We start from the raw sequence: 26,906 nt of genomic DNA, 5'->3' as shown, positions 1-26,906 counted from the left end.
TATATATATATATATATATATATTTATATATATATATCATTTTTTTTTTTTTTTTCATGTAATGCTTGCAATCACATTGTTTCAGTGAATCTATTGAAGTCACTACTCTGATCATACTACAGACCAAGAAGTTTATATTATACATCTGATGGTCATTCCTGTTCTGTAATTCATGATTGAGTTAAAGAGCTTACTCCCCCTAATGTATTGTGTGTGATGTAGCAGCAAAGGGAGGGCACAGACTGCTGGAGTCCTTTTAAACTATCTGTACAGTTCAGGCAGTTAGCAGTCTGCTGCTCCAGGACAGGACACACCACAGGGACAGTGCAAGCTTTCCATTTCTAGACAAGATGATGAATCTGTAACATATGAAAAGCCTGTATTGCTCATGGCAATGGAATGTATACTCTGTTTGTAAATCTTTGGAGGATTAATTCCTTTCCTTTACATTCGGGTGTCAAGAAGTGACAAGGACAGTGAAAAGTCTGCCATGCTGCACTTTGTGATCACAGCCTGGTTTGTGTGGAGTTGTGCCCAGGGTTGTCAGCTGTCATCAGATTGGAGGCACCTGAGTGAGGGATGCAGAGCAGAGCTGGCACAGATAATAGTCTATGCCAAGGTGTTGGCTGTACATCAGGAAACACACAGTAGTATCTTCAGCAGTATATACAATTACCTGCCATGGCAGTATGAATCAGGGGACAGCACCTTCTTCTATTCTGCAGAGATTGAAATGCTCTGTGATCAGGGATGGGGCAGTATGCTGGAGGTACCTGCAGGATCCAGGCTCAACATCTCTGGACTGGGATACTTTGACTGTCACTCATACACAGTTGTTCAGGGTCACTCCTACTTCTTCTTCCTCCGGTGAGTAGGATTATACACCAACTTTTCATTTTAAACCTTTGATGGTGTAATAAGATCAACTCGGTTGTGTTCAGCTGGTATAGTGATCATCGCATTGGTGACAAAGCTTACTGATGGGAGATGGAAGGCATGCATTTGAAAACCTTTATTTTATTAAAGCTGAAGTTTATGTTTTTTATGTTAGTTATGTGTAATGGTGTGTTTCCCATTACCTGCAGGCTGTTGCTAAAAATCTTCCCTGCTGTCACTCCTTGCCGTATACTACCCTACGCGCCTGTCTTCCAGTACTGTGAGAGTTAACAGCAGCTGCTGCTATATAAAAGAATTATACTGTTGTTCACATATATCTTAGCTATATAAATTATTATAGATAAATATAGATAAATATTTTTGTTAAAGCTGAACTCCAGGATAAGCGAAAAGGTATGCACATTTTTATTTGAACATTGGTGTGCTTTGTGTATTTTTCCAGATCTGTGTAGTAATCCAGTATGAAATGTCACCTCTGTACAGGAGCTTCCTGTAATAAAGACCTGGCACTGCTGCTCTGTCTTTATGCAGGGTGATTGGTCCTGTACCCGCCCCCTCCTGCAGTTTTCTGTAGTGGGGTGGGCCTGCTGAGCCCCTCCCATAGCTCTTCTCTCTGCACAGGCTATATTATGCAGCACAGTGGTGATGTCTTTTGTTGTCTGCTGTTTTTACAAGGTTATATCTGGGTTTGCAAAGGAATTTGATGCACACAGATTGTATTGTTATATATTTGAATAAAAGTTTTTGTGTCTGGAGTTCAGCTTTAAAACAAAACTCCAGCTAATACTTTAGATTTTTTGTTGTTAAAAGAATAGAGAAAGGATAGAACCAGATTTGTATTGGTATACGTCCTCTTTGGTGGGAGTTGAGAGACTAGAATCTCTGTCAGGTTTTATTGCTGTCTGGATCTTCTTGTCACGCTAAAACCTATTTCCCCCTCTTCTCATCAATTTAGATAGAAATCCCTGTAATGAAGGAACATACAGCAATAAAAACCTGATAGAAATGCTCTTTATCACTCTTTCCAAAACAACAAAAGTTTTCACTGGAGTTGTGCTTTAACCGCTTGCCGACTGCTCACAGTATATTTACTGCGGCAGTCAGCCCCTCACAGGCAGAGTGACGTAGGTCTACGTTGCTCGCCTGTGAGGCTCTGGGGAGCGAGCGCGCGCCCGCGGAGGCGCGCTCCCGCGCGGTCACGGACCCCCCCCCCCCGCGCGTGTGACCAGCGGACCCGATGTCCGCCGGTCACTCGGCGATCGGCGGGGGAGAGGGAGAATGTCAGGCAGCTTGTGTAAACAAGCCACCTGTCATTCTCCTCACTGTAAAGACACTGATCACACGGATCTAGTATGTAGATCCGTTGATCAGTGTCCTTACAGCTCAAGCCACAGCCAATCACAGTAGAAAGCACGCCCCTAGGGATACACACAGCCCCTCCCTCCCAAATAAAGTTAACCCCTTCACTACCAGTGTATTTTTACAGTAACAGTGCATATGTATAGCACTGATTACTGTAGAAATGTCACTGGTAACCCCAAAAGTGTCAAAAATGTCAGCCAAGGGTCCGATCTGTCCGCCGCAATGTCGCAGTACCGCAAAAAAAATTGCAGATCGCCGCCATTACACGTTAAAAAAAAAACAACAAAAATGACAAAAATCTTTCCCTTTGTTAGTAAACGCGATAACTTTTGCGCAAACCAATCAAAATACGCTTTTTGCGATTTTTTTTTTTACCAAACATAGGTAGCATAAAACTTTTGATTTTTACATTTTTTTTGGGGAATTTCATATAAAAAAATGTGAAAAATATTGTTATTTTTGCAAAATGTACGCTCTTTTTTTGTTTATAGCGCAAAAAGTAAAAATCGCACAGGTGATCAAATACCACCAAAAGAAAGCTCTGTTTGTGGGAAAAAAAGGACGTAAATTTAGTTTGGGTATGGCGTCGCACGACCGTGCAATTGTCAGTTAAAGTTGCACAGCGCCAAATCGCAAAAAGTGGCCTGGACGGAAGACAGCAAAATCCTCCGGTGGTCAAGTGGTTAAAATATGCCAGGCTATATCTGCAGGAATATAATGTCAACTGTGAGTGAACATACTCAGCATCTGATTTGTGATTATCAGAGAGGACGACGATGCATTGTGCTTCCAACTTTGGTCTAATCATCTGTGTCTTCCATCTTACTCACATGCCAATGTCTTTGAGGGTGTGTATGAGCAAAGGAGGCTTGTCATAGGTACATCCAGGAGGAGTTACAGATGGCAATTTAGCAAGGTTGTTGGGGTACTCCATAGACACTTGTGACATATTCATGGCCTGAATTGATGTGCCATTTTGTAAGGTTGCCAGTGAACTTGAGATTCCTGCCCCAGTGGGAGGAGGTGACAGAGAAGCTAGAGAGCAGGGGGTCTCAGAACCACAGTTTGGGTGATACTTTGAGTGAAGGTGATTGTGATGTAGCTTGGGGCAGAGTTGTGTATGGCTGTAGCATTCATGATAAACTGAATCGGAATTCGTTTTTGTAAAGGTAGGCCAGCGAGGAGGAATTAGCAATAGTCAAAGTGAGAGATAACAAAGGAGTGAATAAGTATCTTGGTAGTGTCATTAGTTAAAAAGAAGCGTATTTTGGATATGTTACAGAGTTGAAGGTGGAAAGATTTGGATAGTAATTGCATGTGGTGCCTGAAGGAGCGAACTGATTCCATGATTACTTCTAGCACCCTAGTATGAGAGAAGGTATTGATATTTATGTTATTGACCCTAATGGAAAAGTCGAGGGAGGGCATATGGAAGTAAGGAACAATTATGAGCTCATTTTCGGAAAGTTTACGTTTTAGAGAATGGTGTGGCATCCATACTGACATGTTAGTTGGTAAATAAGTAGTGCGCAAGTGAGGAGAAGAGAGAGAGATTTGGGTGTCATTAGCATAGAGATGTATTGGAAACAATGGGAGGCAATCAACTGACTATGGGAGGAGGTGTAGATAGAAAATAGAAGGGATCCAAGGACAGAAACTTGGGGGACCTCTTTAGAAAGAGGAGGAAAACGGAGGAGAAAGAGTTGTAGGTGACCCTGAGGGAGCGCTTAGATAGGTGGGTGATAAACCAGGAAAGAGAAGAGTCAAAATAGGACAAAACAGTGAAGTGAAGAGGGAGAAGGTGGTCAACTGTATTAAAGGCAGCAGAAAGTTCTAATAATATGATCAGAGTAGTGGTCTTTGGTTTTATCAGTTAGTATGAACCCATCAGTTTACATGTTAACCAGCTAATGTTGTTTCCTAAACGCTATGCACTATGGATGTTCAACTCAGAAAGTGGTCTTACAAACATGCCTTAAAGGATATGTTCACCTTTAGGAACATGCTACATTTTCCACCTGTTTTTAGGGTGGAACATGTAACATGTGCAAAAAGAGGGGGTTCCCCTAATTGGGACTTTATAGGCACATATTGATAGAAAAACTAATATATAATAATCAATGGCTTTATTGGGTACAAAATAGAAAACGATGGAATTTAAAAACAATAAAAAAATCTGCAAGGTGTTGTCTCTGGCTTCCTAATTACAGGACTTCAGATGGCCGTATACCTGTGAGGCACCCACCTGACCTTGCCCCCTGTGGTTCCATAAATTCAATCAAATTATAACCGCAACTGCCATATACATCGCCAGCTAGATCCAGACCAACCAGATGTTTTTATCTCTTGTACAAGCATATAAAGTTCACATGATTAACTCTGTAAGTACTCACATTTCATATATTATGTGTATTGTGAACTGCAAAAACATTTTATATATGCAGATTTTATGATTCATGGCACTTATGCTCATATTTTTGTATCATTAGAGTACCGCTATGAACTACCCCTGAAGAAGGAGAAAGTATATATCTTCGAAACATGTCGGGTTGTTAGGTTCGAGCGTCTGAGTTTTTCTTTTATCTGTCCAATGCTTGTATATTGTTTTTAAATTCCATTGTTTTCTATTTTGTACCCAATAAAGCCATTGATTATTATATATTAGTTTTTCTATCAATATGTGCCTACAAAGTCCCAATTAGGGGAACCTCCTCTTTTTGCACTTGTTTATAGGGATGTGGCACAACTAAACTTAGGTCATCAGCACCCTTTACAGAAAATGTAACATGTTCCCTCTCCTGCAGCGGCCTGATCATCCGAGCCCTCCGTGTGACAGTAGTATGGGGCAATGTTCCCTGTATCAGCTGTCACTTTTCAAAAAGAGCGCGGCCATGCGGTTTATTCTGTGAATGAATGAACTATAGGTACCAACATCCTTTGTGGTTGTCAGCTTGTAGTTCCCAGTGAACTACCATAGCACTGTTGAGCACTCTGGTAGTTCATTGATTCTTCCTGTCGGTGTGAAATTGCCTGCCCGTACTGGCAGACAGCTTAAACTGACAGTGTGCAGGAGTCCTGCATGGCACCAGCAATCTGTTGATTGCTGACGTAAAACTTTCCAGGCTCCTACAAAAAAAAATAGTAAATGCACATTTTTTTATCAACAAAAACATATGCATTTATTTATTTTTTTAAAGGGTGAACATATCCTTTAATCAAGTAATGATTGCCATGTGTATGATCACATGTCCATTTTTTTATTCCAATGGTTAAGTTAATTTGCTGTATTCTACTTTCTTTGGTGATCATTCATTTCTCTTCAGGATAAAGCTGGTCCTGGGGTAGACTGCTCAGTGCATACACAATCTAAGTTCTGCTTTGTGTCCAGTACTGCTGTATAATGTTGCGTTTGCTGTATCTCTTATCCCACTACAGATCTACCTGACACTCTTGACAGTCAATATGATACATAACACTCTGCAGTGTCGATGGTTTCCAGATACAGTGTCATTTTTGCCTAAGCTTTCATTCACTTGAAGAGACAGCATATTGGTGTCTTAAAATGTAAAACATCTGCTACGATATCAGCTTTAGGCTGGTTTCACATATATGTGAATTGGATGCGTTTTACACCCCATCCAATTCGCTTAATGTAAGTGTGAAACATGTACGGGGCGGTTGTGGTGCAAATTTGAAATGGGTATTGTGCGTTTTTTGGGTCCAGTTGAGGTGCGAATTTAGGGAAAAATTTGCACCTGAACCTGTGAACACAAACGCACAGGACACCAGACTGCAAACCACAGCTGGACCTGTGTGAACCCAGCCTTAGCAGTTTAGCGCTGACAATCTGCTTTCAGCTGATTCATTACTACAGGTTATTGCTCTTAATGCTCTATGTACTGATTAGTAGAAGAGCCTCTTGATATTCCCAAATAAAATGGCAATTATCTACATTCAGTAGGATTGATTTATTAAATATATAGCCCCCTCCAAAAAGTACTAAAAATGATATTTGATATCACTCACCTTATTCTGAAATGCTATTTACCTGAGTCTTATGCTGACCCTCTGACAGTTTTTTTTTTATTTTAGTGGCTAAGAGCAGGTTCCCTGTTCAGGAAAGTCAAAGTGTAGTCAGAAGTCCTGATGTCCATCACATGAATGATTCCCTTTAAAGAGGTTGTAAACCCACATATTTTTTTTTTTTTTTTCTTCACCCTAAAAGAGAAACACATAATGAGCTAGTATGCATTGCATACTAGCTCATTATGAAATACTTACCTTAGAACGAGCCCCCGCGGTGCCGCCTGCTTACCTCTATAACGGGCGACATGTCCAGTCGCCCGTCTTCCGGGATCGCGGCATCCGGCCATCTGATTGACCGGAGCCGCGGTGACGTCATTTCCGCGCACGCACGCGGGAGCCGACAGTCACGGCACGGGACTCTGAAGGAACGGCACGAGCGGCCGTTCCTTCAGAGCGCATTCGCCAGTGATGTCACTGGCTGTATGTAAGGTAAATATCTCCTAAACGGTACATGTTTAGGAGATATTTAGAGTACCTATAGGTAAGCCTTATCATAGGCTTACCTATAGGTACAACTTACAGAGGAAGGTTTACTTCCTCTGTAAAGTAAATCTGTTATGAGTGTAATATAGGCAATATCAGTGGTGACATTTGGTCAATGACGGTACAGCTGCTGTGTGTACATTACTGAAGCACTGGGGATCTGGTCTGCCACTGGTGAAGGGGTAGGGAACAACTGCTACCATTCTTTTCTGGCAACCCTAGCTAAATGCCTGGATAAAGGTCTAGTTTGAATTTCAAAGGGAATTTCATGCTGTCATTTTCTTGTTTTTAGAGAGGAGAGTACACATTGAAACCAAAAAAAAAAAAAAAAACACAGCGTGCGGTTGTGGCAAAGCTTCCTCCCTTGCAATTGAATTGTCCCCAAAAAATTATTTGGAGGTTCATCAGGGGTGACTTACAATTGAAATTGGAAGCCCCCTTATAATAAGGGGATGCCAGATATTCACCCCCTCCCAGGGGAATGAGTACAGGGGTATATTACTACAACTTATTACACAATCTCACAAAAACGAAAAAATGGAAATAAACACACCAACATCTTAGAAGTGCTTTAAATACATTACAAAATAAAATCATTATGAAAAAAATTAAAACTATTGTCCCTGATGAAAATCTATCATCAAGCAGGTTTCCCAATTATATAAATTCATGGTCAATCACAGTGTAAAACCATCTAAATTCTCATCAATCACAACAACCCACATCCACCCTTATCAACCTGCAGCAATCCCATTGCTAAATGACACAGCCCTGGTGCTGCGATAATATAAACACCACAGTGGGGATCCTGGGTGACGTCCTTAACCAAATATGGTCATAATCAATGATGCTCCCCCCCCCATGATCTCCAGCATTGTATTTACATTACAGCAGTGGCAAGAGTTTGGATGGGCAAACGGCTGCGATAGGCAGGCCTGCTAACAGCTTGGGTTCACCTTGTGCACAGATTTGACCTGAACCAGAATTTCATCCCTAGTTATTATACTAATTCCACTTGCAATAAAGGTAATGTTGTAATACAGCATATTTAACAACCATTTTTTATGTTTTTCTATATTGTAGAATGGATGAGAATTACAGTCTACTTCCACATGGAGTGAATTTCCAGGATGCAATTTTTGCAGACACTCAAGACAACTGGAGGTTGTTTTCCAGTCTTTTCCAGTACTCCAACTGTTCTCAAGGACAACAAGTCATGGATGAACTGGAAAGCCAAGAAGACAGTAGGGTAAGCGTCATTTATACATTTTTTATACACAAATTGACCTTACCAAACAATGCAACTGCTGTCTTTTTTGAACACCCAAAGCCTTTCTGACTTCTATGTTCACCTTTTTAACACGTACAGGCAGTGATCTGTAAATTGTAGTGATTATTGCTGCTACAACAACAACAGCAGTGTGCTGAAATAGGAACGATAAACCAATGCGCTAACCAGTATCTGCAAGGTAGAACTAAGAAAGCACATATAATGAAGATTGTATATAAATAAAGTAAATGAAAGGCAATAGCAACCAATTTGCATAGTGTCACCACATACAATAATATTAATAAAAAAGGATCAAATCAGCGCTAAAGCATAAAACAACATATATACAACATGAAACAAATGAGGGACATCAAATTAGCACAAATATTCAAGTATATTATATAGCGTGCACAACAAATATACCCAAAGTGCATATTATGCTAATTTATAGCAAAGGTGAATAATTGAGGCCACATGTAGTAGTGCAATAGATATAAGTGAAAAAAACTGTCACAAAAATTTGGAGTCCAACCATCACTTCTGCTCTTCAGCCGAGACCGGAAGTGTGTAATTTTTCACACTGTGTGATCCGGGGACCCCTCGGTCCTTTGTGAAAACTCTACCTACATTAGTTTGCGAATTTGTAAGTTACTACTTTTTGTTAATAAACCTTGGTTTTATATACTACACTATAGAGATGCCTATTTGTTTTACATGAGCTGGTCATTATCTGATATGGAGGAAATTCCTACAACTGGGTTGCCTATTATGAATGTGCATATTACCTTTTAATAAGATGAGCGGCCATTGCACTTATTGGTGGATAGTGCTTGTTTGGGATTCTGCACTGGTGACACCTTTATCACTGCATACCATTACCTATTATTTGTGGACTTATATTTATTTTATATACACATTTTTTCACAGATTATATGGACTATTGATTTTTACAACATTTAAATTTTTTTGTGACACATATCTATTGCACTACTACATATGGGCTCAAATATTCACCTTTGCTTTTAATTAGCATGATATGCACTTCATATATATTTGTTATGCACGTTATATATACTTGAATATTTGTGCTGATTTGATGGTCCTCATTAGTTTCATGTTATATATTGTATATATATATATATATATGTTGTTTTATGCTTTAGCGCTGATTTGGTTCAGTGTGCTGAATATTCTTTGCAGCTGCAGAACCAGATTGTATTTGATTGCAAATGCACCATTAGGGCATGTCTAGTGTTGTGTTTCTATCATAGATTGGGTGGTATAGAACAAGCTATAGAAAAATAAAGACGTTCTGCAAAATATTCCTTTTAGGTATAGCCAAAGTCTGTCCCCTCTTAACCTTGCCTCTCAAGCTATTTCCTATTCTTCATCTTCAGCATTTATTCTTACTTCCTCCACTTTGCCCTCTAATCTGATCTGTCATCCGCCCTGAAATATTACACTGTAAAAATGATTTCCACGGAAGGTGGTATGTGGGAGTGCCAGTAGTTTCTTGTTTATGTTAATTAAATTCAATATTTTTCATTTTCCTGTCTGTAAGCTCCCATTTTTTTACCCTTTATGTCGCTTCACATTAAGCTGCATTTTTTTGTATTATTCAAACAGCTTGTACAATATGTGTACATTTTGATATAAACAGTTGTGAAGTCTTAAAATAAATTAACATAATTTTAAATATTTTATTTGGTTTTATGCATAAGAAAATAGTTACTATTAATCAGTATTTTACAAATGCAAATATAAGTGGTGATGTCAACGGTTTTGCCAAGTAAAATGTCATACAATAAAGGAAAAAGCAGATCCCATTGTAAAAATCTAATTTATAATACTTCAGTTATGTCTCCCATAGCCAAAACTCCATTCATTCCAAAAACGTATCTTCTCAATGTTATAATCCTGACTAGGGATGGGCAAACGGTTCATGAGTTTGGGCCGAACATTTGCCGGTTCAGCCATTCGCAAACACCTGAATTTGCAGGTTGTTTGCCCCAAATTTGCAGGGTGTGCGCCCTAATTGAGGTCTAGTATGGGTTTTAAGGGTAACCAAACGCCAAAATAAATAAAAAAAAATAAATGCTGTGGATTCCCCCCCTAAACCCATACCAGACCCTTATCCAGGCATGCAGCCTGGCAGGTCAGGAAAGGGGTGGGGACAATTGAGCGCCCCCCCCTCCTTAACCCTACCAGGCCACATGCCCTCAACATGGGGGGTGCGGTGGGGCAGGGGGGCTCTGCCCCTCCACCCCAGAGCACCTTGTCCTCATCTTGATCAGGACAAGGGCATCTTCCCGACAACCCTGGGCTGTGGTTGTCGGGGGTCTGCGGGTGGGGAGCTTATTGGAATCCCCAGATCCTGCCCCCCCCTTTGTGAATGGGTATGGGGTACATCGTACCCCTACCCATTCACCAACAATATGTACAAAAAAAAAATAAAAACTGTTTTTGACAAGTCCTTTACTTAAAAAAAGAAAAAAAAATTGTGTCCCCCAATGTAAATTTATCGTCAATCACACCACCCACGGCACCCGTCGACCCGAAAAAAAAAAAGCTCCGCTCTCATTGAATGCTTCCCACGGTCTGCCAATTCAGAGTGTGGCTGTACTTATATAGGGAATGGGTGGGGCCACACCGGTGACATCAGCAGGTGGTCCTGCCCCCTTGTGACATCATCGACTGGTGCATGCTGGGTCAGTGATGTCACGAGGGGCAGGGCCGCCAGGTGACTGCAGGAATTATTCAACGGGAGCGGAGCTTTTTTTGATTTTTAATTTTTTTGGGTCGGCGGATGCGGTGGGCGGCTTGATTGACGAAAACTGTCTCGCCGTGTTTATTTTTTTGTACACTTTTTTGGTGAATGGGTAGGGGTGCAATGTACCCGATACCCATTCACATGGGGGGCGGGATCTGGGGGCTCCCTTGTGAAAGGGGGCTTTCAGATTCCGATAAGCCTCCACCCACAGACCCCGACAACTAGCCCAGGGTTGTCAGGAAGAGGCCCTTGTCCCCATGGACAAGATGCTCAGGGGTGGGGGGGGGGGGGCAGAGCCTGTTGAGGGCATGCACTGGGGGGGAACCCCATCATTTTTTTTCTTTATTTTTTTAATACCCGGGATCCGCAATTATGACCGCGAGTCATTTTAAATGGGATTTGACTTCATTTTTTCTTTTAGAAATGTCACTTTTGCTGTAGCAAGATCTATACATGCTACAGATGGGCTACTTTACAGGTACATTAAGGGGACCCCCCAGGCACTATATTTAAAGGAATTTTTCATTTTTATTGTTGCACTTTAGGCATCATTAAAATCACTGCTCCTGAAAAAACTATAATTTTTACAATTTTTTTTTTTCTATTGATCCATGTCACCCGGGCCAGCACCCAGACCCCCATACCACCTTTATGGCCAATTACTTGCATATAAGCCTTCAAAATGTGAACTTTAGATTTTTCCTGTTTGGCTCCCATAGACTTCAATGGGGTTCAGGTTAGAACATTTCCCCTGTTTGGGTCTTCTGCTACGAACCGAACAGGGGGGTGTTTGGCCCATCCCTAATCCTGACAATGCAACTGTATACAAAAACAATACTGCCGTGATCTGTATGTAGCTGTGCACAGAAACCAATCAGCTTCCAGGTTTTATTGTCAAAGCTTAATTGAACAAACTGAAGTTATAAGCCTTTTGGCTACTGTGCACAGCTGCACCAGATTTTTCACTCTCCGCTTTTCGTAAATCAACACCAATAAGTAATTGGATTAAAGGGTATTTTTTCCTAATACTTGTAATTAATCAATAAATACATATATGGAGGAGATGGGTATAATGTAATGTATTGTAATATAATAAAGGTCTTTGAATTAAGAAGTTAAGCTAAAAGGTTAAAGATCGAAGTCAGTTATGCAAGGTTGCATTTAAAAGGTAACCACACTTTTGTTGAAAAGAAAAACAAATCATCAATGCAACTCAAACCTTTTTTAAATTTAGAAAAGTAACTTCCTAGTTATGTCGGCTGTCAGTTATGAGTTTTCACAAGTCTGGTAGGAAAAATTTAAACACGATTGACTTATATGGGGGTTCTCCAGAACTGTCATTTTCTGCTCATTTAATTGGCTTGCTGCTGTTCCAAGCAGTTTTTTTTCTCAACATAACACTGGGGCTGATCATTTGACTACAGCAGGATTACCATTCCATTCAGGGAGTAGGAGGTAGGCATAGACATTGAGAAGAATGCACATGTGAACTTCAATACAAATGGCAGTTGGTAGGACCCTGCAATTAGATTTGTTAAATTCCTTGCACTGCATGGAACTTACCAGGAGAGTGTTTTTTATTTCTCAGCAAAAAATAATTACTCATCATGTAAACTATAATGTTCCATGCAATAGATGCACCAGGTCTTGTCAACCAATGTTTTCATAGTAGATGAAAGGATTTGCCTAGGCAATTTTATCCTCAAGGCATGCCGTCCAGGAGTGTGAAGAAATATTAAACTATACTAAACATATAAAATTGATCTTGTAACTGAAAAGGTTCACATTTTTAAGAAAAATTCTTAAAATTGGCGTATAGGGTAACAAATAAAGGATGACAAGAAATGCCTATACATGAGTATACATCAATTTATGCACACATCTGTATGTGATTTTAACTGTAGACTTAAAAAAAATCTGGGAATATTCTGTTAAAAAATGGAGAGAGTTATATTAATAGTAGGTGACTGTTTATAATGCATATACAGTAAATAATTCATACTAGTACAGTGTTGTCTGATAAATCAAGAGCAGGTCCAGCATGTAACATAATACATTTGGATTTGAAAGCATTATTTGACATAGACAGATATTTTGTAGTAGACTGTGCAGTATACACACATTATTAAATAATGATATAGTCCTGTGTTATAGTCTCAGGCAGACTTAAAGTATAACTAAAGGAAAAACTTTTTTTAAAGTTTTGGATGGAGTGGAGAGGGATTAGAACACCAGTCAGGTTTTATTGCCGTCTGTGTCCCCATTAAAGAGATACATCCTCTCTGTTTGTCCTGTTTACTGTTTTTATTGAAAGTCAAAGGAAAAGAAAATCACAAATTTTGGGTTGTCCCCAGAAAAGTAATAAAGGGGGAATTTTCCAATGGGGACGCTAGTTCTGGTGACCTGGTGGTCCCCAAGAAATTCCCTTAATTTGCAGGGATTTCCTCTCACTTCCTGTGTTGGCTATGGGACAGGAAGTGAAGGAAAATATCTGCAATGGGCCACAGATGGCAACAAAGATATCTGACAGGGCTTATCACTCTTTCTTGCTATATCCAAAACTAAAATAAAAGTTTTGCCCATAGTTCTACTTTAACCTGAGGTTAGTATTAGTAGAGACAAGAAAATACCTGTTTCATTTTTGTATCTGTAGTTCTCTTCAAATTTGTTTTTATAAGAACTATCAATTTTTGGGCAAAAATTTGATTTCTGCTTAATTGAAAGAGATTATATTCACACGCATATAATACTGATACATCTAGAAATGGTGTTCTAGAATATCTATAGATGCAGATATCTCCCTGACAGTGATGGGAGGAAAGATATCTGCTTGTCATGGAGTTGTCAGAGTGCCCAGACCTGCTGTGTTACTTGCCAGCTGGTAATAGAGGTCTAAGCAAGGTATTTTAAGCATTTACTCTTCTCCAAAATGTAGATTAATCTCCCTGTGTGATTAAAAGTATCTCCTCGCACCAGAGGGCTCCATGTTTCTTGAGTTTTGAAAAATTATTTTTATTGTTATTCCAAATTTGGGAAAGCTTTAAGTTAGGGTTGCACCAATACTGGTATTGGTGCCAATATTGAGTATTTTCATGAGTACTCATAATTATGAAAATGCTCTAATGGATACCTTTGCAGTGTAATTTATGCCCATACAAAATGAATGGGCTCAAAACGCACTGCAAAGAATTGCATGTGAATTGAACAGGAATGCGTTGCAATTTCTGTTTGAAACGTATGCCGTTTCCCACACCGCTACTGTTTCAACCCGGGCTGGTCATAGTGATTTCAGTTGTGTTCACACAGGAGCGGAGGTGAGATAGCATGCGATTTGAACAAGAATCTTACCTCATTCCTGTTCAAACTGCATGCGATTCTTTGCAGTGCGATTAATTTTGTATGGACTCAAATCACACAGCAAAGGTATCGGTACTCAGTATCGGCAAGTACTTGAGCAAAAGTATCTGTGCTGATAAAAATCCAGTATAGGTGCAACCATACTTTAAGTTTCATATCACTTGTACAACATCTTAAGTGGCTAAAACCTTTAACTGTACATTTTTCCTGCTCTAATCACCAATCCACATTGTGTGCGGACATAGATCAGCAATTTGTCAAAGAGATTTGTTATTTGTAGTGAAAGTCAGTTACCAGAAGCATTCCAACAAGTCCCATATCCAAGCTCCTAATCAACTCAAACTACCAAACGCTTCATTCCATGAGTCGACCTCCCTAACAGATCAGACCCTATGCTTGAATTGCTTGTGCTCTGACACCCTTCATACCCCACCTTCCTCCTCTTGACTTTATACTGAGATATTACCGTATTTTCCGGCGTGTAAGACGACGGGCGTATAAGACGACCCCAACTTTTCCAGTTAAAATATAGAGTTTGGGATATACTACCCCTCTTCCAACGCACACCAAATAAAAATAAAAAAAACATCACATTTGATTTCAATATGGTAATCCATCACCCAATATTTAGAGGATAATATAATGGGCAAGTTTTAACTCAGGAAACAAAAAAAAAAAACGGCCACTGATCTCAGTGACAGTGTTTTTTAATTTTTGAATGCATGTTTGACATAAATGATACTGTGTCACTTGAATTTTCGGTTTTCATAACCAATTCAGCATCCTGTCTGTAACGCTTTTTGCTTTCTGTACACAACCAGCCCTTCCACGTTTATTTAGTGTGATCCAGCACCTAGATGCTATCTATGATTAAAAATACTGTATGCCCAGGGGAAGGGGAAAAAAGGGATAGAGAGATAGAGAGCGGCGATGTGACCTGAAAAACATGCCTCTTTCATCTGTCTGGCCCGCCATTGTATCCTATTACCATACCTCCTCTCAGATCTCGCACATGCGCGCCTGCACTGCTTTACTGCAGTCCTCAGGAACGAGACGCAGAGAAGGAGGTACGGTAATTGGATACAAGGGCGGGCCAGACGGGTGAAAGAGGCATGTTTTTCTTGTCACATCGCTGCTCTCTCTCTCTTTTTCCATACCCCGGGCATACCATAGTCTCTGAGACAGGGAGGGTTGTGCAGGCAGTAAGAGCCACTCCAAGCAGGCATACTGCGGCCGTTTTTGAGTCCCCCCCCCCCACTGCATAGTTCAGTCGGCTCCGAAGTTTCAGCATCCGCCCTATAAGACGACATCCGGCATATAAGATGACCCCCGACTTTTGAGAAGATTTTCCTGGGTTAAAAAGTAATCTTATACGCCGGAAAATACGGTATTTGTTGTCGCTCCTTGTCTTATTATTGTTATTCAGAATTCAAATAGTGCCAACAGCTAGCACAGCTCTTTACAATCTAAAGGGAGACATACAGTTACAATACAATACAATAAAAGAGAACAATGTTTACAAGAGCTCACAATCGAATTGACTGGGGCAAGTGGTACAAAAACTGTGGTGGATGAGCTGATGAAAGAGATAAAAGATCAGTTAGTTGGAGGATTAATAGGCTTTCCTGAGGAGATGAATTTTCAAGGATCGTTTAAAGGCACCCAGAAAAGGAGATAGCCAGACAGATTGAGGCAGAGAGTACCAGAAGATGGGAGAAGCTCTAGAGAAGTCCTAGACACTCTTCTTTTTAGGTGACTCCTATCTAATATCTCTTTCACTGCAGTCAAGAAACTGCAATATCAAATAACTATACAAGATATTTGTATTGGGATGTCAGCACTAGTGGAATGAGTCAAAAGGTCACTGCAGAGGACCTTGCTCCCAAAAGACCCTGGTGTAGTTGCAACATATGCAGGCTATGTTCCTACATTTACTGGTTCCAACTTAAAGTCTGCTAATTATGATAAGTACTGTGTCTTAGAGTGTTTGTGTATTGGTATGGGCTGCTATTTAAATAAAATAGGGTCACTGTAACTTTAAGTGTAAGTTCAGGTGTACAAAATAAGCAAACTAAGCTGTCCAATATGGGTATAGTTGCATAGTGTGCTAATCCTACCTTCCAGCCAGGACCCTCTTTCTGTTTAAACAATGAAGTTCACAACCACATTTAGAAGACGTTTCTTCAACTCCTCTGCAGCCAGAAATGGCTCCTAGTTATTGTAAGGACAGAGTAGTCATCATGACCAGTGCCCCCCTAATGCTATGGGAGGGAATGCCATTTTGTTTATTTTGGGATGCACTTTTGCCGTATGCACTCTCCCGGATTACGGCTGCTGAGCTCATCTTAGGTGACAGGATAGAGTACACACTGTGCATGTGCAGCCCAAAAGAACAGGATGCGCTCCTTCCAGTGGCATTATGGGATGCTGACCCCTATGGGTGTTCGTTCCTACAATAACTCGGGATGGAGCCTTGCTGATTGCACCTTAGCATTGAATGCAACACATCCTGGGAATGAAGGAGTGAGTACTGTAATTCTTCCTCCTTTCCCTCATTCACAGAACATGTTGCATTCTGTGAAAAAATACAAGGACTTTTCTGAATGGAGAAGTGAAAAGTAAGGGGCTGGTGGCCTTTGGAACTTCTTTAATATACTGCAGTGTTTTAGGTTAGGAACTTAGCCCCTGCAAGGCTGTAAAGAGGACCTGTCATCACTGCAAAGAGCAGGGTGCAATCAGCTGAAGTTGAGATACACTTCATTAGAGGTAAGTAATGGGGTATAGTTCAGAAAAAAATATATAACTAAACTTCAGCTTTAGTTCAGTCACGTAACTGATATTTTCATATCTCATTGGACTTAGCTGAAAAAAAGATCCTTTTCGTAGCTGAGCCTGTAAAGTGTAAGGTAAGAAGGAACATATGGCCCAGGATCCATCCAATAGGTGGTTGGTGTAATGAGACATTAACATGATTTGTTGTTCCTTTGTTTAGGCATGTAGCTATTCAAATAAATGGAAATACAAGTTTTTTTTTTTTTTAATTTTAACTGGGGGGGGGGGGGGGGGGTAGGAAGTGACCAGGGACGTTGACCTCTCCATTTACATTCATGGGAATTTTTCTGTATGACCTCTAAATGCCAGAGAATATACTGCAGGGAAATTCTCACCCATATAAATGAAAAAGCATGGGATCTGTATTTGTGCCATTAGATTCTAGATGTGAAATGTGCTTTAAAAAAGCTTAAGGACGACTGTAATAAAATAAAAAATAGCAACGTGGAAATTTTACAATCACAGCGACTGTGTGCTATTTCCTTTGTGTTCTGTCTCATAAAAAGCTTTTACAGCCACAAATCTGATGAAAGGGTGAGTGCGCCTGTATATGAACAATCATCAATGCAAATAGCTACACATACAATGCGTACTTATCTGTAAGGCACAGTTGCACATTTTTGTATGCCAGAGTTCAATTAATGTGCAAACTGCAACACTTCGTATACAAAAATTGCATATTTATAAATGGTTGTGAATTTTCTGCTTTTTGGCAGAAATGAAATCCATTTAAGAAATTAAGGTACTTTTTGGAAAAAAAAAAGAAATGACATAATGGAAAAGGTATGACGCTACCCAATCAAATCTATGAATCATGCATGCGAGAGAGATACCTGGAAAAAGGTCCAGGCTTGAGAGCTGATATTACCATAAGATCCCCTGATGGCTGGTGATCAATGAGTTGGATAATTATAAGACAAATTTTGCTATAGACGGTTGGCGAGTGTGCATTTTATACACACTTTCTATGGTGGAGCACATTGTAAGGAAAGTTAAAAAAACACACATCTTTTTATCACGGTGCTTGGATTGCTTTGTGAAGATTTTGTTACAGTTTTTTTGGGACTTTCATGAAGATTGGACTGTTTGATCTGTTTTTTGTACGATTTATGAATTTGATTGAGTAGCGCTATACCTTTCCTTTTTTTCAGTAATTTCTTAAGTGGTTTTATCACTTTAAAGGGGGCAGCTGCATTCACATTTCTTTGTGTATTTTTAAAAAATTGGCGCCATCACTTATCACCCATTTTAATTTACATGTGAAACCCATGCTCGCATTCCTCAATAATAATTCGTCATGCATGAAATTAGCAACTAGAATAGCTGAGTGTCTATTGTGGCCCGTGCAGGCATGGCGTATGTTGGGTGGGCTGGATTGTACATTCCCATTACTGTACAATATAGTAGTGGAACGACGCTTGACGTTTACTACTGTTACACCAGTTTTGCCTTAGGAGTATCAATTTTATGACTTTGCTTTTAAGGTAATTGTGTACATTTCCTCTTGTATTCTTTGTATCCCACAATAAACACAGTGTGGTGACTCCTCCTGTTTCACGGTCTGTTTGAAGGTATTTCTTGCTATTCACAGCTGTGCTTTTACTGCCACCAGGTCCCCCCACAGTTGCCATTTACTAATGCCACATTAATTATACGTCTACTGATTTTTGGGTGGGGGGAAGACAAGAGAGGCTAAACACACAAGGCTCTGACAACTGGGGCATTTCCCACACCAGACGTTTGGTTTACTTAAAAAGGTAAACTATTTAGATATCTCTGAACAGACAGGAGAATGCTGGATTAGACAAGGAAAGGGGGACCATTGTGTAAAATACAGTCACTGCAGCAAACTGTACATTCTAGGGTTACATTAAGGGATTATCTTCTTATAAATGAAGGAGCAGTTGTTTTGTGACATTACCTCTTCGGTGTCTGGAAATGCTAAAATTTCGACCATATGTAGGGAGAGAGACAGAAATTTTAAAATTTGAATGTGCAGCTTTGCATTTAGATGCGTTTTATGCATAATGCTCTGACATAGTACCACAAAGTTTACCTGTATCATGTAAATATTTTGGCATCATGCAAATGGTTTAAACTTTGCACATCTATGTCTGTGACATATTCGGGAGAGATGTAACCCCTTGTTGGACCTTCGAAATACTAAACTTTACTAGCACAGGATGTTTTCTGTAATTAACAGTGTAGTTTTGTAGAAATATCTGCTGCAGGGACATAGCTGCTGTTTTGCTAATGGCAAATAAACAGTTCAGTTAGTAAATTTCCCTTGGCTTGGGAATGTGGTGAAAATTTGCGATGTAAAGCCTACTTAAAGTGTTACTAAACCCAGATCCTGCATTCACTATACAGTATCTCACAAAAGTGAGTACACCCCTCACATTTTTGTAAATATTTTATGATTTTTTCATGTGACAACACTTAATAAATTAAACTTTGCTACAATGTAAAGTAGTGAGTGTACAGCTTGTATAACAGTGTACATTTTCTGTCCCTCAAAATAACTCAACACACAGCCATTAATGTGTAAACCGCTGGCAACAAAAGTAAGTTACACCCCTAAGTGAAAATGTCCAAATTGGGCCCAATTAGCCATTTTATGGGGAGTAGGTGTGTTAAATTTGGTGTTATCACTCTCACTCCCTCATACTGGTCACTGGAAGTTCAACATGGCACCTCATGGCAAAGAACTCTCTGAGGATCTAAAAAAAAGAATTGTTGCTCTACATAAAGATGGCCAAGGCTATGATAAGATTGTTACCAAGATTGCAGTGGGGTGGCAGGTAACTAAGAACGAGGATGACAGGGGGTGGGGTATAAACAAGGTTGCAGTGGAGTGCCAGGTGTGATGAACATAAGGATGACAGTGGTTGGGTTTTTAGCAAGGTTGCATTGGGGTGCCAGGTGTGATGAGGATGACAGAGGGTGGGGTGTTTCAAGGTTGCAGTGGGGTGCCATGTGTGATGAGGATGACAGGGGGTGGGGTGTTAGCAAGGTTGCAGTGGGTTGCCAGGTGTGATGAAGATGAGGAGGAGGATGGCAGGGGGTGGGGTGTAAGTGAGGTATCAGTGGGCTGTCAGGTGTGGTGAAGATGAGGATGAGGATGACAGGGGGTAGGGTGTTAGCAAGGTATCAGTGGGTTGCCAGGTATGATGAAGATAAGGAGGACAGCAGGTGGGGTGTTAGGTGTCAGTGGGTTGCCAGGTGTGATGAAGATTAGGGTGACAGGGGGGGTGTTTATCAATGTTGCAGTGGGGTGCCAGGTGTGATGAGGATAATGAGGATGACGGTGGTTGGGGTTTTAGAAAGGTTGCAGTGGGGTGCCAGGTGTGATGAGGATGATGATGACAGGGGGGGGGGTTGTTTGCAAGGTTGCAGTGGGGTGCCAGGTGTGATGAGAATAACAGGGGGTGGGGTGTTAGCAAGGTTTCAGTGGGGTGTCAGGTGTGATAAAGATGAGAAGAAGGATGGCAGGGGTGGGGTGTTAGTGGGGAATTAGTGGGTTGCCATGTGTGGAATATGAGGATGAGGATGACAGGGGGTGGGGTGTTAGCAATGTATTAGTGGGGTGTCAGGTATGATGAAGGTGAGGATGAGGATAACAGGGGTGGGGTGTTAATAAGGTATCAGTGGGTTTCCAGGTGTGATGAGGATGACAGGGGGTGGGGTGTTAGCAAGGTTGCAGTTGGGTGGCAGGTGTGATGAAGCTGAGGATGAGGATGACAGGGGGTGCGGTGTTTGTAAGGTTTCAGTGGGTTGCCAGGTGTGATGAAGATGAGGATGGCAGTGGGTGGGGTGTTAGTAAGGTTGCAGTAGGTTGCCAGGTGTGATGAAGATGGGGATAAGGATGTCAGGAGGTGGGGTGTTAGCATGGTTGCAGTGGGTTGCCAGGTATGGTGAAGATGAGGATGAAGGGGATGGGATGTTAGTTTCCAGGTGGGATGAGGATGACAGGGGAAAGAGAGAGAGAGAGAGAGAGAGAGAGAAATAAGGAAAGGGAGAAAGAAAGGAAGAAAGGAAGAAAGAAAGAAAGAAAGAAAGAAAGAAAGAAAGAAAGAAAGAAAGAAAGAAAGAAAGAAAGAAAGAAAGAAAGAAAGAAAGATCAAAAATATGAAAAAAAGAAAACAACACATTTTTGGCATGATCTGTATTATTTATGAATTTAGAAATTGGGAAAAAAATTATTTTTAACAGTTTAGAAATACCTATTACCTCAATATGCACGTCTGCAGGCTGTAACTGATGCTGTTGAGACGTCAAAAAAGAACACTGCAAAAACATGTACAGTACAGATGTGTTATCTCCTTTATGGTAGCACTGCCTCTTGAAATCCACTACAGCCTGTGTCCTCATGCTTTTATGGGAGGCAAATCATCCATTAATCAAGGTGTAACATCCCACCCACTGTGTTCTTTTTTAGTTACCGGGCATGGAGCAGGAGGGAGGGACTGGGCTGTCATTTAGGATCTGTATACACACCCACATGTGTGATGTTATTACCATGTGACTTGACTAGCTTTGCTAAAACCAAGAAGTGTTCTCTCCAGCAATGGAGACCAAACTGAGCATGCGCAGCTGAACTACACTTAATGTGTCTTATCTAAACGTGCAGGAGGGGAGGATCTGTGCATACAGGATCACACAGCCTTTTTACACAATGCAGAGGACTAATCACTTAAGTTACACAGTGAGTATAACAAGCAGGCTATTTTGCATTTACAGACAGATTTTACTGTTGTGGGTTTAGTAACACTTTAACCACTTGACCTCCGGAAGATTTACCCCCCTCATGACCAGTCAATTTTTTGTGATCCGGCACTATGTTACTTTAACTGACAGTGGCGCGGTTTTGCTACTCTGTACCCAAATATAATGAATTTCCTTTAGGCCCCTTTCACACTTGTTCGACTCCAAAGTTGCGCCGACTTTGGAGTGCAACTTTGGTGCAACTTTGATGCAACTTTGACGGAACTTTGGATGGGTGCAACTTGGATATGACTTTGGCTTTGACCAGTTTTAATGGACAACTGTTGCACACAAGTTGCATTGTATAATATTGAGGTATGACTTTCATGCAACTTCTGAGAGTTAATGGTAAAGTCTATGGCCCTCAAGTTGCATGAAAGTCGGACCAATGTAGTGCATGAATTACTTTGAAGTTGCTGCAAATTTAAGTTGCACATACTGTATATGAATGGGTATCATTGGAAAACATGGGGGAACAACATGTCGTGCAACTCTGATGTCCAAACTTGCATGACAAGTGTGAAAGGGGCCTTACTGCTCATCATATTCATTAGCCTAAGGGAACCTGGCCTTCTCTCTAATTAGTGTGACTCTTCTAATGTCTTGCTGATTATATTTCTGATGAATATTGTATTCTGCATTCCCTGTGAGGGTCATCCTGTTTTTATTGATTTGTGTATGTGTTGTTACATGTTTGTGACATTTAAACCAATAAAAAGATAAAAAAAAAATGTAAGTCCTTTTTTCCCACAAATAGAGCTTTCTTTTGGTGGTATTTGATCACCTCTGCGGTTTTTATTTTTTGCGCCATAAACAAAAAAAGACCGACAATTTTGAAAAAAAAAAAAAAATCAAAACAATCTTTTTTACTTTCTGCTTTAAAACAAATCCAATAAAAAAATTAAAAAAAAAAAATCAAATTTCTTTATCAATTTAGGCCAATATGTATTCTTCTACATATTTTTGGTGAAAAAATCCCAATAAGCGTATATTGATTGGTTTGCTTGTATAGACCGCTCCATGACTTTGCGCCTTTTGAATTTCTATGTGATCACAGCAATGGAGATATCTCATTGATGCTTGCTTATTACTTCAGAATTGTTGTAAGTTTTCTACCTTTTAAATAAATTCTTTATTAAGACGGTTTTACACTATGTGGAGGTTGCTTATTTTCTATGAATGATGGAGTCCATAATCTACCAATAGGGTTGATCGGTTTCGAGAGTTGCGGTGTCAAACCCCTAGAGATCACTATTTCGACCATCATCCAGACATTTCCAGCTTCATGCTTGTTTGACTCATTTGAAATCATACATTCTGGGTGGTGGATGTGTATGTCACAGTGACTCCTTAAAGAGGAGCTCCAGGCACCTATCAAAAAAATAAAAGTCAGCAGCTGCAAAAAGTGTAAAAAAAAAGTGCAAAAAGTGTAAAAGTGCAAAAACAGCCATTCACCTGTCCCACAGTCCAGCGGTGAGCTCACCCCAGCTGTCTTCATCCTCTGTCCTCCCTCGGCGGCGCCGGCATCTTCATTCTGGGCACCCGGCTGTGACAGCTTGCGGCTTCATAGCCGGGTGCCCACTGCGCATTTGAGAGTCACACTGTGCATCCTGAATGGTGGATGCAGTCTTCTGGGACCTGTCAGTGTCCCAGTAGACTGCAGAAGGGAGGGAGGAGAACTTCTGCTGCTCAGAACGGAAGTTGGAGCAGGTACCTGTCAAAATCGGGTACCTACCCTGCTCCTCAAAAGTGAGTCCCTAAAATGGAACCTTCCCTTTAGGGTGGAGTTCTGCTTTAAATGGACACGGATTGCTTTATATAATCACTATTGAAATGGACATTGTTTTCTAGTTTTTCCTGTACTGTCTCACCAAATGGTGGTCATTCTTCATTTATAGTTTTTTACTTCTTGCAGAAGGTTCTACTTCTAGATTTATTGCACTTATTTTTTTATTGCACATTGCACTTTATCATTTGTATATGGTAATGCCATCATTTACTATTGCATTTACCTGTTTGTTATTAGTATCATATTTCAGTGCTGCACATTTTTTATTTCATTAACTTTTGCACAATTTTCTGTTAGATTGTAGTGCTAGCTGCTATCCTTTACATTACTTTAGCGCAGTAATTTTTATCATTTGTTCACGTTTAATTGTTTTTAATGGTCCAGCAGACTCATAGATTTGAATTGTAAGAAAGAGCAGTAAACCACGGCTGCTGTGTAACACTGCAACAGGAGGTGAATAACACACTTCCTGTACTAGAACGACAACACTCATTCTGCTGTATCTAGGGAGGAGCCATGCTCACTTGATTTGAACTTGTGACCGGGGTCACAGTTTAAAGGAGAAATAGAGTCAAAGCTCTTTTGGCCCTACTTCTCCTGTGGGTTACAGGAGCGCACTTAGTTCTGCACTCCTGTGACCTGTATTTAGCTGACAGTGGGCTAAAGCCTGAAAGACTTTAAAGTCAGGATTCACCTAGATGCCTGGACTGGCACCTGACTCACCTTCTCAGTGAGCCGCTGAGAGACTGAGCCAGTTGCTCCCACCCCCTCCACAGCCCAAAGCTCCAGTGAGCTCTAGAGGGGCAGAGCAAAGTGCTGGGGACTGAAAGTTACTTGCTGAAGACCGAGAATTGGGCGATCAACAGTTTTTGATTGCTCAATTCTCGGTCTTAGAGGAAGTGAGTATGTAAGGCTTTTTTTTTCATTAATTTCTGAACTTCTATATTTAGTTAAATGCCTGTGCTTATTTGACCTTTTTTTTGTTCTTTTCCCATCTTCTTCCCTTTTCAATGCTGGCTGGCAAAACTTCTTGTAGTTATCGCTCGTGAAGAGTCTTTTCTAGTTTCAGTGGTTTCTCTGTGTAGTATCCACATGCTGTACTGTTCTGCAGACAAAGCCACTCAACTTGGCTGGCCCTCTGTGTCTCCAAAGAAATCAAAAGTTATTTTAACTGTTTGTGCCACTGCTCAGGTATAGTGGTTACATTAAGGCATTGTGACTGTGGCAATAGATTGTTTTTGTTGGCATGCTGAATTTACACTTTTTTTTATTCATACTGTATGTCTACTTACAGTATAAAAACCAGAGTTGCATCCTTGGCTTGTGATGATTTGCTTGTTGACTGCCTACCTGTAATGAAAGTTACTACTTCAGCTTTCATCCATATAAGAAATCCTTTCGCATATGGTGTCAGAAGCGGGATAGTAAATTGAAAGGGTTAGAGTGCTAAATACCATCTGGTTACTCTGGCATTTTTATCTTAAAATCACAATTTTAGCTAAAAATAAAAGCATAAAATTAAGCACAAAGGATATAACTTACAGTTAGTATGTTGTGTCCCTTTTGCTGATTCTTCATTTAGTAGAAATCTTCCTCTTTCCTACCTCTTGCCCCTGCCACTGTCATCTTCTGGTGCGGCAGGTGTTAGAGCCTGACTAATCCTTCCCTTTTCTATTACCAGTACAAGCTCCTGGCTTAGAATGGCTCCTAAATCAACTTCAGAAGCATCTGTTTGGACATTAAAAAAGGCTTAGAAAAATCTGGGCTTTTCAGAATAGGGTCACTGTTACGCTTACCCCTAATGCGGGTGGTCAGACACTATAGCTGACTACTGTGTTCTTCCCCTATAGCAGCCCCTTTCCTATAAGGCAAGCAGGCCTACCAGTACTTGGTTGCCCCCATGACATATATACAATGCTATAGTTCCTGGCTACCATTCCAGGGCATGAGCGAACTGACCAAAGCAAGGAGGGACTTGCAGTTGTCAGACAGGTAGAATGGTTCAATGACAGTCTGGGTAAAAGGCAGACGGAGTTCAGAGGATATCCAATCCAAGGTCATACACAGGGAAATCCACTCTAGTAGAGCAGGTCAGACAGACAACTTGATGAGGTGTTTCACACACTATCACTAGCATGAGACTTAAAGCTTGGCTAGCTTAAATCAGGTTTGGTCTCCACCCAGGGTCTGGCTACATCAATCACCGTGCAGGTGGACAGACAGACAAGGAGAATACCACAGCCAAAACCAGGATGCTGGAATGAGGAGCAGGAGCGCTAAATACTCCTGACAGTCACTACAGAGAATGTATTTTATTTAGTGAAAGATTTTTCTAAGCCTTTTATTGTCCAAACAGATGCTGCTGAAGTTGGTTTAGTAGCCGTTTTAAGCCAGGCGTTTGTACTGGTAACAGATCAGGATACAGGAATTTGTTTCTAGGACTTGTGTGACTTGCCAAATGACTGCACCCATTAGACTGCACCCATTAGACAAGAGATCAGAGCACCACGGAAACCAATCCCTGTGGTTGGCAATGTATTTAAAAAAGTCGCTATGGATATTGTGGGTCCTTTAGAAAAAAAGCAGGTCATAAATAAATTTTGGTACTTGGTGGAAGTTACTGATTCAGCTTGTATACATTTAAATAACTCTATCACAGGACTACAAACACATCTTCCACTCTACATCTGAATTATATAAGTAGCAGAGAAATTTCTAGTTTAAAAAAGAGACAAGGACACTGCATTTCTGACAGAAACAACAAGTATTTTCTGTACTTTCTTGAAAAGTTTTTAGCCTTAAAGGAAACGAATGCAGCTATCATATCAAAGGCTTGGAAAACATCAATATATTTTATTTTTGTTCTTAAAGTATAACTAAAGGCAAAACTGTTGTTTTAATTTCAGATAGAAAAGGGGAGGGGTTAGAACACTTGTCAGATTTTACTGCTGTCTGGACCCCATTAAGGAGAGTCACCCTCTCTATCTGTCCTGTTTACCATTATTATTGAAAGTGAACGTAAAAGAAAATCCCAAATTTTGAGTTGTCCCCATAAAAGTAATAGAGGGGAAATCTTCCAAAGGGGATACTAGCTCTGGTGACTCTTAATTTGCAAATATTTCCTCTCACTTGCTGTTTAGTTAAAGGACAGGAAGAGAAGGTTAATCTCCGCAATGAGACACAGATGGCGGAAATAAAATAGACAGGGGTTATAACCCTCCCTTGCTCCATTCGAAATTTTTGTTTAAAAAGTTTTGCCTATAGTACTACCTTACCTGCTTGCCGACTCGGCTGCA

At 40.5% G+C, this 26,906-nt stretch overlaps 1 protein-coding gene across 1 annotated transcript in view; it reads left to right on the top strand.

Annotated features, from left to right (window-relative positions):
- The first annotated feature begins 320 nt into the window (after positions 1 to 320).
- Positions 321 to 26,906, top strand: part of CCDC3 (coiled-coil domain containing 3) — a 79,477-nt gene continuing 52,891 nt past the window's right edge. Inside the window, exons 1-2 of the mRNA XM_082257136.1 lie at positions 321 to 867; positions 7,912 to 8,077. Of these exons, the coding sequence (XP_082113262.1) occupies positions 491 to 867; positions 7,912 to 8,077 (543 nt within the window). The 5' untranslated portion in view covers positions 321 to 490. The remainder of the gene's footprint in view (positions 868 to 7,911; positions 8,078 to 26,906) is intronic.

This window comes from Pelophylax lessonae (assembly GCF_965119305.1).
Source record: "Pelophylax lessonae genome assembly, chromosome: 4".
In the NCBI taxonomy this organism is placed as follows: Eukaryota; Metazoa; Chordata; class Amphibia; order Anura; family Ranidae; genus Pelophylax; species Pelophylax lessonae.
The sequence above is the reverse complement of the archived record's forward strand: the minus strand, read 5'-3'. Positions and strand labels throughout refer to the sequence as shown.